The sequence below is a fragment of the Atractosteus spatula genome, chromosome 1 (genome assembly GCF_055471065.1).
Source record: "Atractosteus spatula isolate fAtrSpa1 chromosome 1, fAtrSpa1.hap1, whole genome shotgun sequence".
Classification (NCBI taxonomy): Eukaryota; Metazoa; Chordata; class Actinopteri; order Semionotiformes; family Lepisosteidae; genus Atractosteus; species Atractosteus spatula.
Window position 1 is genome coordinate 53,996,587 of NC_142706.1, and position 13,144 is coordinate 54,009,730.

The window sequence follows — 13,144 nt, forward strand, 5'->3', positions numbered from 1 at the left end:
CCAAGGATGATGGAATGGCAGCGAAAGTGTGCCAGTACGCTCAGTACATGAGCTATCAATGGGGAGGAGAAGTAATTAAGCCAATTCATAGGTGGGGATTAATGGCCAGGATTGACCAAGATGCCAGGATAACACTCTTACACTATTTGAGAAGCGTCATGGGATTTTTAATGTCCACAGAGAGTCAGGACCTCAGTTTTACATCTCATCCAAAGGATGGCACCATTTTTATAGTATAGTGTCCCTGGCACTATACAGAGGCTTTTGGACCCACACAGATTGCAGGATGAGCACCCCCTACTGGCCCCAATAACACCTCTTCTTGCAGCAACCTTAGCTTTCCCAGGTGGTCTCCCAACCAGGTACAATACTAGCTAGGCTCACACCTGCTTAGCTTGGGAGTTGCGAGCTGCACGGTGATACAGCTCTGAGCCCAACAAGCAAGTAGAGTATCCATAGCTCAACTGTAACATTCTGTTCTTGCAAGAAAGCTGTCATTATAGGAGCTGCATAAAGACTGTTATCCTGCTGGGAGGTTGTCTCGTCAGGATGAGCACAAAGGAAACAAGTGAGGTCCCAGGTCTTGATCGATACAGTACCGTGAGATCTAGTTGCCATTAATCACTACAAAAGTGGAGTTCTTCAACAGCTAGACATTCCTACCCTGGCCATTACACATAAACCTCCAATTAATCTTGGCAAAGTGTTAGGATTAATGATCTCCCAGGTCACAGCCTATCATTGGCGTATACCTCTTACAGTAAAAAAATATATAGTCATAAATGTATATGATTTTCACTGACTCGGATGAGAATTTCTTCATTTAAAAAAAAAATTGCCTGAAACCTGTCTTCAGGGACACGACCTATGCAAGCAAATGCAAATTCCCAGCCAGCTGAGTGAATGAACCACAGACAAAAAGCACTGAACTTACAGAGATATAAACCAATTTTTAGCACTTGAGTGGGTTTCTCTTTCATTCTAAAGCCTCATTTCATTTTTCTTCTTAAACCATTGAGTAAGCATTCATTATATCTTAATTTGAAAATTCCTTTGCTGAAAGCAGGTTTTAAGAATCAGGTCAGAATCTGTCTAAATGCCTAAAGAGCTGCTTAAACGTTTGGCTTACTTCAGTTGTGTATTCACCTTTAGAGCTGCTCAAAATTACGTTAGTTGTTGTTACTGATTGGCTCATTTGAAGAAAGCAATGGAGCAACAAAAATAATGAAGAGGTTGTATGACACAGGACTGAAAAGCAAACCTGTTCATTAGCTGTGGTGTAACCTGTATGGGTCAGATCATGACCTACATACTGTACAAGCAATTTTTTTCTTTCTCTTGACAATCACCTCCATACTGTGAATGTTTTCAATGTAGCTTGTTTTGAATATAGATACCTGAATGGAAAATACCTTGCTCAATATTGACAGGAAAGTATAAAAAATTGTCATAAAAAAGAATGACAATACTGACATTTACCTCACATCAAAATCTTTAACAATTTTCAGTATCCAAAAGAAAAAAAAATGCATGCCATGAAATGTATTTTTTTTATTTTAAAATGTGTGCAACTTTGAGTGCTGGAAAGGTGTCGGTGTGCGGCCACAGTGGAAATGGCCACCCAGGCTCACTCTTCCTCAGTCAGGCATGGCTGTACCCTGTGGTCTCTGCAATCCAGCTTCAGCTCAGTATATAATCTGTTGTAAGGAAAAGCTTCTTACCAGCTCTCCTGATTTTCATCACATGCATCTATGTAGTGGATTGAATACCAATTCAAAATTCACAGAGATTGCATCTTAGTTTGCATTTCAGAAACAATGCAGCAATATCCCTCTTGGATTTATAAATCCTGAACAGGTGTTTATCTCTCCAGTATGTCAGGGAGGGGCTTACTGGAGAACTGCCAGTTGTACTGAAGGGACTGAAACTGGTAGCAGCACGCTGTCTAATCAGAGCACATGCAATCTCATCATTAATATTGATTGAAACTGTAGTATTGACTGATACTAATACTGATTTGTTGATTACTGAGGGTCATTTTTCCCTGTCCCTCTTATGTACTACAAACGCATAAGCTTCAAATGATATGAATGTTACATGAAAGCTGATGTACTCTCACTGTATTATATTCATTCATGTGAGAAGGTTTAGCAGATGCAAGCTGACCTTGATTTCTTGGTGGATGGCTGTAGCAAAACTTAGTTGGAAGAAACAGGCCTCATTATAACCTCTAGGAGGGGGGTTACTACCCATACAGGTTTGAGTAAGGGACACCAAGGTCAGCATCCCTGTGTCCTGGGGTTACCATGGTAACTCCCTTATTTGGCCATAAATTCCTGGGATGAAGATGAAGAAGACAAGAAGGGAAGTATTATGGTGTGTTGTCTGATGTAATTGGAGAGGGTAGGTGTGATTGCTAAATTATAACTATTGCACAGCACATTTTTTTAAACAATCAAGGCTAGAAAGTTACAGTAGAGGTGGGCAAGTGTTAGCCACCAACTCCCACTTGAAAGTGTATATAATGTCAGATGGTTGCTCCTATTCCTTGAGATTCCTGTTGTTTATGGAACTCTCATTGTGCACTTCGTGGATAAAGAAAGAAGATTCTCCTCACTACTGTCTGTGGTCTGATTCATCTTTGGGGCTGCCCTGACAGCTTGTCTCCAATCCTAACACTACTTTCAGCTTCAGCTATAAAGTAAAAAGAAATCAAGTTGGATAAAAAAGAAATGAAGTTAGATATCATTATTAAATAATGTTCAGAGCTGACATAAAATGATTCCATAGTTTTCCTCCAACTTCAAGAAGAATTTATGATCCCATTCCCTTCTATGCTTTTAAGAGAACGTAGTGTGGTTTTAAAAATATTTTGATTGACCACAAGGTAGAGCTATGCGCCAAGTTAAAAATCAATCTAGTGAATAAAGAGAACTTGGAAAAATTAGATAAAATATTGGTTGTGGTGGAGGGGATCCCCATTACCTGTAAAGCGCTTTGAGTGAAGTGTCCAGAAAAGCACTATATAAATGTAAGCAATTATTATTATTAAAACATACTACATGTTATATTTCTGCTCTTTTGTACTGAGCTGAAGGATTTCAATTCTGAAATATACTAATAATGGCCCTGGGATGACTTATCAGAGGTCCCTTACCAGTGCATTATCTACCAGCCTTAGACAGGTACTTTGTTCAGTGAAGTTTGAAAGCCCTGCCAAAGAGCTGTGAAGATTTCTCAGTACAGTCTAATTGCCACCTTGCACTGATAGCAGAAGCCAGGTCATTACAGCATCGGGGAGCTTCCACGAGTTTGGAGTTTTCACTTGAAAAGAACACAAAAGTACAGAAAAAACTAAATTAAAGGCCTCCTTGCCCCTGCTTGTCCTTTTTCTCTCTATAAAAATGCAATAAAGACCACAAACTATTACAGCACCATTGACTTCAGAGAGTTTAATTACATGACCTTTTTTGAGTCTTTCTAGTTTTCTGACTATTAGGTTATACGCTGTTATTTTTAGTGAACTAATGAAGTGATACCAGTTGAGCAAGCACAGCAATTCAATGTACATTTTTTAAAGTATTTAACACACAGTGAAACTTTACAATCTAGGCATTAAGTAAATGACAGATACCCATTCAATGATACAGAGCACCACCACTATGAACCTGGCCAAAAATGAAAAATGACTTGTAATCACCTACTAAACTGTAGCTGCCAGAGGATGATACGGATTGAAGATTATTTGGATTAACACACGCATAACTGCTAAATTTAAGTCTTTTACACTCGCTTTTTAGCAGCCCGCAAGCGTCCTTCAAAGAAGTGCTCTGTAGCAAAGGAATGTCCAGTTCTAGAAGTTAATTTCTCTGCATGCCCAAGGACACGGTTCACGTTGTCAGCGAAGAGAAATGGCTGCTTCTATGACACAAAACAGCAACGGCGGAGGTGTGCTGTCACGAGGTCTTCTCTTCCAGGATGGCTCTGACCTGCACAGGGTCTGCCCGGCCCTTCACCTCCTTCTGCACCAGGCCCACCAGCCTGTTCAGGACCCTCTTGTTTCCTCCCTGGATCGCTCTGACCTGCAAGGTGTTTTATAGACATCAAGACATTTGATAGTGGCCTCTCCGGTTATATCTCTTCACCGCTGCAAAGAAAGCAGCTCATGGGCAGAACTGGCTTTAGTTACTGAAAATTCTATCAGTGGAAAAAAGAACAACATTTTTCCATTATGTTTCCCTCTCCCAACTCACTCTCTATTTATCTGAGCACTTGAGAAGCAAGACTGAATTTTGTTTCTTCAGCAGTTTTCTTGTCGTCTACAGAAAAAGCCATCTGCCACCTTCTCTGTTGGTCATAAACAGAACGCTTACTAACGAGAGGGCGTCTCACCGAGGCTCTCATTCCACTGCCTCACCACATATGTTCTGTATTTTCAGAGGACCCTAAATGTCTTAACACACGATAATCACTCTAATTGCATCATTTGTAACAAGACAGGATGCACAACCAGGAATGCCCCCAAGTATAGAAATTAGAGGAGCTTTTATGAAACATGTTGTGTACAATTTTTCACACAGACCTTTACAAAGGCAGAAAGCAGAACATATCAAATGATGAGAGGAGTACATACAAAAATGCTGTATGTGGCATTGAACTGCTTGTTACCACTGCCCCCTGCAGGAATGTCAGAATATAATTAAAGAGCAGTCAACCTGCCGAGATAAGTAAGCATGTCATGTCACTTGTGAGTTGAGATAACACACAAGTCCAAATACCTCGCCTACACCTGCTCAGCATGAAAGGTCTTTCACAGCTGAAGAGTGACAAACTGGCACAACAAGCTCACCTCCTCCTGGTGCGAGTCAATAACAGCCTGACAGATCTGCTGGATTGCGCTCCTGTCATGAACCATGCTCAAATCCTGTTCCTGAACAATCTGGCTGGCACTTCTTCCAGTACCTCTCCACAGCTCCTGAAAGACCTGTCCAGGAGGGTGGGAGCGGAGAGGTGCAACATTACTCTCCTCACAATGAGTTTAGATAAACTTTTTGGATAAACTCAGTGGGTTTTTTTTATTGTAAGAAATTCATTCAAGCCTCCATTGAGCTTGATTCTTACTTGTGTCTGTGAAAACTATAAACATATTTAAACTTGATTAAAAGAATTCAGCCTGTATAAAATATGTATATGTATGAATAAAATAAAAGAGATAAATAAAACAAAAAAATCCTATAAAATAAAAAGTGAATTATAAAACGTTACAAGCCTGAAGGAATCATAGGTCAGGATCCATATTGTTCAGACATATAAAAAGTCATTACAAATGCATAGTTAGTTTGTATTCTACAAAATACAGATAAACGAATTCAGACATTTTTACTTTCTTCACATAGACTGGGAAAAAACATCCCTGTATTATTGTTTGCATTAAGCATCACCTGCCAGTTGTTTGCCTAATCTTAAAGTACATCTAAATCGTTTTGAATATCATTGTCTTCTTGTTGTTGTAATGTCTACAAACTTATTTAAACTAGGACGATCAGTGCTCTTAGTACAGATCCCAGGAGAACTCCACTAATTACATCATCCCAACTTGAGTATTTGCTATTTAAGATCACTTTATTAGCCATATACAATTTCTTGCATTAGGAATTCATCTTTTCGCATACCCCAGCTTGCTCTCCATGAGACACAGACACACAGACAGGGGGAGAAGCTTGGGGTCAGAGCGCAGGGTCAGCTATTGTACAGCGCCCCTGGAGCAGTTGGGGTTAAGGGCCTTGCTCAGGGGCCCAACAAGGGGTTCCTCTGTCGGCCACGGGATTTGAACCGGCAGCCTTCCAGCCACAGGCGCAGATCCTTAGCCACAGTGCCACCGCTCCGCCCACCAAACTGTACTCTGTTTAGATCTACAGCATTTATCAATTCTCAAACTAAAGTTATTTATTAATCTTGAAGGTACCTTTATGATAGATGCCTAAGAGTCTTTATTATCCCCGGGTGGCAGCAGCAGTATGGGTGTACAAATGGACAGAAGAAAAGACTACAGGAACAACAACATACATAGTTGCATAGAAAGTCAAGTGTTAAGTAACAATATGGCTACAGGTATGAATGAGAACTTCAATTTGTTGGTTTTGGAGTTGGAGAGTCAGTATCTGTGTTCTGATGGGAGTAACTGGAAATTATTAAACAAGGGGTGTGAGGGATTGTCACAGATGAATTTTGCATTGCGCAAAATGTGTATGATAGATGGAGGAGAGGGCTGGAAGATCAGCACCAATGACCTTCTTACTGTACATATCTGAGATTTTTTTAGTACCTTAAACAGTTCAGCCTATTCTATGTTAATACTATAAAGACAAAGAAATGTGAGCACCTGAGTGAAATACAAATTTAGTACATCAACCATTTTTCTTGCCTTATGTATACAGTATGTAGATGTGTTTTACTTCTTCCTTTATGGTTTTTATGCTGCTGTAGTACTGAAAGATTTTATTATTTCTTTTAGTCTCCATTACCATATTCCTTTCCACCTCTTTCTTGGCCTTTACCTTAGTCTTTCAGCCTGTGACAGTAATTCATTGTACTCCTCGTTGCTAACTGGTTCCCACTGTTTTGATTGATTGATTGATTCCCGCCAGGATAAATATTTTTTGTGTTTCAATCACAGTCGGTTGTAGAAGTTTCTAGTTAGGCAAACAGACCTTAATAAACTGCTACCACAGCTATAAAAGGACATTACAAGGGTTAAGAGAAACACTGAAAGGAATATTTAAACAGAGGTGAAAATAATACGATTTTTTTTCAGTAATATAATACCAAAAGAATAGTACATAAAGTGTCTCAGAATTAAAATAAAATAAAGTGCCTCAGAAATATCATTGGAAACTTTTAGATGAAAAAAGGGAAATGACTCATGTATTAAATGACTACTTCTCTCAGGTGTTCACCAAGGAAGATACTGACAGTGTGCCTCAGGCTGAAGAAAGCAAAGTTCTGCATTAAATAATATTACCATGGAAGAGGTAAAGTGTTAAAATAAGTATTAGAAGCATTTGAATTCCCTGGACCTGGTGAAATTCAACCAATTGCCTTAAGGAAACAAGAAATGTTTTTCATAAGCCTTTAGCAAAACTCTTCTAACAGTTCCTCAAGACAGGTGCAGTACCCACTGACTGGAAAATTGCTAACACAGTGTAACAGGGATAAGCACTAGACTAGGACTCTGGATTTCACAATTTCATTAAAGGAGCCACTCAGGACCAAGGCTGTATGTACTGTAAATGGTCAATGTTGTGGTACACAGTCTTTCTTTCCTTTCTGTCCCTCTGTTCCAGGTACGGCCCCCAGCACGGCACCCTTACACTCCTAGTGCACTGACCCTGACTGTGGAAGTGGACTAAGAAAAAGACCTATTTACAGACTGGGTGAGCTATGGTCAGCCTGGTTACTATGACAAATTTATACATATTTCCACTCTACAGAGTGCTTAATGGTGACGTATGTAGGATCCATCTTCCTTTGCATTTGGCTTGTTTTTATTTTGTATCTAGATGTCATTGGTGTGTGGCTATTGCTGAAATAAATTCCAGTCAACGGGCTGAACGGTTTATTCCAAGTTTGATGGTATTGTAACACATTTTTATTACAAAACATTGATAATTACTACAATATTACCCACCCATAAAAGGTGCAACAAAAGTGAATTAAGTTTTACCTGATTGTAAACCAATAAGTCTTACATCTGTAAGATTATGGAAACTATTTAAAAATAAACAAGATTATCTGTATGGCAGTAAGATTTTAGTCAAAACAGATTTAGAAAATGTCAACTTTGTTAGAAAATCTAATTTTGTTAGATTATATTTAACAAGCAATAGAATACTGGAAAAAAAACAAAAACAAATTGTGTGATATTTACAGATTTTGAGAAGGCTTTTGATAATATTTGTCACAAAGATTAATTCTTAAATTGAAGGCACTAGATATTCAATGTAATATCACAGATCTTTGGATTAAGAATGGATAGGAAACAGTACAGATAAGTGGTGGATGCTGAAACTGTAATGATGTTGTTAATATTAATAATTCCTTGCATTTATATGAGTAACCTTAGGAAATGTTTTGTTAATGTCCTATGAAAGGCTTCACTTGCTTTCGTAAATGCAGCTGGTACAATACCATGAAGCCCTGGAGATACATTAATCTTAAACAGTACTAATACTTGTAACACTTTTGTCTTTCTGTTCCTTACATACAGTAACTCTGTTTAATTTAAAACTTTGTCTTTGCATGTTGTCAAATTTTTCATTGATTAACAACTGAATAAAATATTCACTTCATGAATTAATCACTTCCCTTGTTAGTCTGACTCACTTCATCCTTTATTGGCTCATAGAAAGAAGAACCTGGCATTTATATGAAGAAATCATAAAAAGAAAAAGAACATTTGTTCATCGAGCGGCAAACATAAAAAAAGTAAAAGATGAATGCACATTTAATAAAGCTTGTCTATGCTTATCTCTTCCAGGTAGAACACTGACATCCTATGCCGAGGCACATATCATTATGTGACAAAAATATAATGACAGTATAGGTGCTGAAAGGTCTTTCTCTTACCAGCTTTGCCACCGAGGAAGAGATCTTCCCAGCTTCCAGGAGGTTAAGGAGTTCTGCCAAAGAGGACGGGGAGATGGGGCTGAAAGGAATTTATTTGAAACCAATTAAATTCCATTATACGGGTTGCTGAGACTCTCTCTAAAATAATTGGCAATGTCAGGACCCAGCTGTATATAACTCTGATAATCATGGCAGTCAGTCCACAGACTGCACTGCCCGCACTCCACATCACGCACACACACAGGTCCTAGGCTAACACTGATGCCAGGGTCCTGGGTTTGAGTCTTCACCAAGGTACCAAGGTGCCTTCCATGTCCTTAAACAAATATGCCTCAAAGGTTAAATGGTGCCTCAAAATTGTTCCTTTGTGCTAATGTGTGCATACCCTGAAATGAACTGCCATTCCCAAGAAACTCCCCCCTTGAGCTTTGGGGTGGCAAGGCTCCTAGACCGTCACCCCTCAGTCTGCAGCTCCAAGAGGGATTCGCTTCTGGACTCAGACCCCTGCTGGAGGCTACCTGTCATAACTCCACTGCCAGGGCCAGAGTGATCCACAAATGAGGAATATCTCACAGGGGTATACCGCAATATTTTACCAAGTATAACTAGTATCTCTTTATAACCCCTGCGTGACAGATCAGTCATTTCTGTGTATTACATCATATTTACATACCCTTGTATTGATTTATTAGGCATATTTTATTGCTTTAATAAAATTTTGTATTTTTAAATCTGTCTGTACATTGCTGTTTGTTCGGATTCCTAGAAACCAAGATGTAACTCTCTTAATTTACTGTTCCAAGTTGTCATAAAATATTTTGAATGGATAAATACAACGAACGGTTAAACCACTTTGAATAATATGAATAATCTGAATAATTTTCTCTCATCTATTATTTAAGTGAAATGTTTTAACATATTAGCTACTTTATTAACATCTTGCTATTTTCACCTACAGCTTGAGCATTTAAGTTTTGATTAAAACTTATCGCTTTGAAAAAACGTGTATGCATCATTTGTAATATAACTAAATGGAACATTATGTCAAAAGGGTGAATACTGGCACTGTAGTTTCAATATCATACTTCACATTTTTTTTGTCTCACCTTGAAAGGTCTGATTAACAAGATGCCATTACAGGTATTATGTGGCAGTTGGTAATGACAAGCGGAGCACAGCGATGCTCATAAGTTGTTCTAAGGACACAGTAAAGACAGCAGGCGGAAGGAGCTTCTCTCTCTCTCCCACACAACAGTGAAGATTCACCTTTGGCTGACATTCAGGCTGTGCTGCTTCAGGAGCGCCAACAAGTCCTTAATGATCCATCCAACCACCTTCTTTGGCTCAGTCGTGGTCTCTTGCACTACACTCACAAAATAGTCCATTAACCCGTCTTCATTCTGCCACCAGGGGAACAGAAGCAAGAAGAACAGACATCAAACCCTCATGGTTTTTGAGACAGAGCTGGTCAGACAAATGCTTATATTTCCTCTGTATTTTTTAAAATTGAATAAAATATCCAAACACACACTGTTCATCTATTTTGCGGTCATTTCTTTATGCATTTTTTTGCACATAAAAATAATTTTAAGCTACTGAAGATGTGCAGTGAGTCAAGCACAGAATAACTGGGTACTGAACATGGGCTTACAGACTTTAAATTTGACTGTACTCATTTGCTTGCCTGCTTCAAAATCAAGCTTGCCTTTCCTTCATAATTAAATTAGAAGATTTCCTCCAGCTGAAAGAAGCCCGGTTATGAGGTTCAACAACATGGCTGAGTAGCTTGTTCCACACTCTCATAACCCTTTGGCTAAAGAAGTGGCTCCTGTTGTCAAATGTTAATACACTTCTACATATTTTCCACTTGTGTCCTCCAGTTTCACTGTTTATACTGAAAATCATTAAGGTGATTTTGTCAGTGCCTTTGAGGATTTTTAATACTTAGATCAGGTCCCTTTGAAGTCTTCTTTCTTAGCTTGTGTGCCTAAGACATTTCCTTAAGCATAGGTAGGTATGTAGCTGCTCTTCTCTAGATTGATTCAATCACAGCCATATTAATAGACGACGGAAAGGTTTGAACAGTCAATAGAAAAATGTAAATATAATAATAGGTGTAACAGACTTATCTACTTATAATTAATATTAAGTATAAATATTAAATCCTAATAATGTACCAATAATTGTCTATATCACAGTACTAAATTCCTAAATAGCACTCTTCACAACAAGGCACTACACAGTTAAAATTTAAACACACAACAGACTTATTAAAATAACACTCAACAAAATGTATGCTAAAATTAAACCTAATTCTTCATGGCACCAGTACAGCAAATAAAATTGCCTAAACAGCATGCGATCCTAAGGATTTGTTTTGTTCTTTAAACCAACAAAAATACAATACTTCCTAAGATACACATTCAAATAATGTTACAGAACATGTAAATTGCTGGTTCAGAGTGTTAAGTGAGAATAATTAGTGAAAAGGTAATTTCCATCCCCTTCCCACGTCCCTCCAAAAACCATCTTCACAGGAATGAGTGAAACCGAAAGAGAAAGAGACAGAAGACACAAAAAGAGCATACAGTAGCAACATACTAATTACACTAACAGTCTCAGGAGGCCCTGAGTAGCACATTAGCAACAGGTTAAAGTCAAGGGCGTAGAAGGGAGGCTCAAGGGAGGAATAAGAATGGGCGTAAGAATGGGCAGGGGGAGGTTTGCCCTCCCCTATTTCCTGTGGCAACTGAGGAGGGCAAACCTTCCCCCGCCCATTGCAATGCTTCAGACCGCAAGACCCTGTAACAATTGTGGAAACAGCTGAAAAGATCATTGGAGCCTCCCTCCCTTCCATTCCTGTGATCTATCACAAACGCTGCTTACACAGGGCCTCCAGTAGAGTAGATGACCCCTCCCACCCCTCCCATAAACTCTTTGCCCTCCTACCATCTGGGAAAAGATATCACAGTGTACTTGGCTAGCTCCATCAGACTCTGGAACAGCTTCTTCCCGCAGGCTGTCAGGCTCCTCAACACCCTGGAATCTACTTGCACCCACTCCAATTCCAGAAACAGGGTTTAAGTCCCCCCAGTGTGTTGTGTATATTGCATTACAGTATGTATTTGCCTTAGTAATTTGCACTTTGCACTATGTGTATCCTGTCTATAATGGAACAAGCAATAGGTTTATTCCATGCTAAAAAAAATACAACGTTTCGGCCGTGGAGCCTTCTTCAGGCGTGAGAAAGACAAGGCAGTAAGCAAAGGTAATGTAGTGGGAGAACAAAGGCTGGGAGAGAGGAGGAGCGAGAGGCGGGACCAGGGGACAGAGAGAGAGGCCAATCCGGAGGTGTGAAGTCAGGATAGGTGAAGTGAGGTGTGAAATGAAACCTACAATGAATAGAGAGAATTTAGAAGAAAAGTAGTCTGTCGTTAAGAGAAGGGGGAAGGTGTGATCCTAGCTGCAGGATAATTTTGGTTTCTGTAGTCTTTCTGATGTATGAGTTCGGAAAATTCGGGCAACAGCTACCCACCTGAGCTACTCCTGTCTATAATGTCTATGTCAGTGTCCTGTCTGTATTTGCACCGTGGACCAGGAGGAATGATATTTCGTCCCACTGTATACTTGCATATGGCTGGAATGACAAATAAACGTGAACTTGAACTTGAAGGGAGGAATACAATAGTTCCTTCCAGACTAGTCAGGAAGCTAAACGACCTGGGTATCAACACCTCTCTTTGCAGGTGGATTATGGATTTCCTGACTGGCAAACCACAAACTGCGAGGGTAAATGGAAAGCTTTCTTCCATGCTGACTGTCAATATAGCTGCCCCTCAGGGCTACAGTGGTGTGAAAAAGTGTTTGCCCCCTTCCTGATTTCTTTTTTTTTTTGCATGTTTGTCACACTGAAATGTTTCAGATCATCAAACAAATTGAAATATTAGACAAAGATAACACAAGTAAACACAAAATGCAGTTTTTAAATGAAGGTTTTTATTATTAAGGGGGAAAAAAATCCAAACCTACATGGCCCTGTGTGAAAAAGTGATTGCCCCCTAAACCTAATAACTGGTTGGGCCACCCTTAGCAGCAACAACTGCAATCAAGCGTTTGCGATAACTGGCAATGAGTCTTTTACAGCGCTGTGGAGGAATTTTGGCCCACTCATCTTTGCAGAATTGTTATAATTCAGCCACATTGGAGGGTTTTCGAGCCTTAACCGCTTTTTTAAGGTCATGCCACAACATCTCAATCAGATTCAGGTCAGGACTTTGACTAGGCCACTCCAAAGTCTTCATTTTGTTTTTCTTAAGCCATTCAGAGGTGGACTTGCTGGTGTGTTTTGGATCATTGTCCTGCTGCAGAACCCAAGTGCGCTTCAGCTTGAGGTCACGAACAGATGGCCGGACATTCTCCTTCAGGATTTTTTGGTAGACAGCAGAATTCATGGTTCCATTTACCACAGCAAGTCTTCCAGGTCCTGAAGCAGCAAAACAGCCCCAGACCATCACACTAC

General features: G+C 39.5%; 1 protein-coding gene across 1 annotated transcript in view; it reads right to left on the minus strand.

Annotated features, from left to right (window-relative positions):
• Positions 1 to 3,437: 3,437 nt before the first annotated feature.
• gatb (glutamyl-tRNA(Gln) amidotransferase, subunit B) overlaps positions 3,438 to 13,144 on the minus strand; it is a 30,027-nt gene continuing 20,320 nt past the window's right edge. The window contains exons 10-13 of the mRNA XM_088910858.1: positions 9,892 to 10,025; positions 8,626 to 8,704; positions 4,850 to 4,984; positions 3,438 to 4,082 (exon numbers count right to left, since the gene is read on the minus strand). Of these exons, the coding sequence (XP_088766984.1) occupies positions 3,957 to 4,082; positions 4,850 to 4,984; positions 8,626 to 8,704; positions 9,892 to 10,025 (474 nt within the window). The 3' untranslated portion in view covers positions 3,438 to 3,956. The remainder of the gene's footprint in view (positions 4,083 to 4,849; positions 4,985 to 8,625; positions 8,705 to 9,891; positions 10,026 to 13,144) is intronic.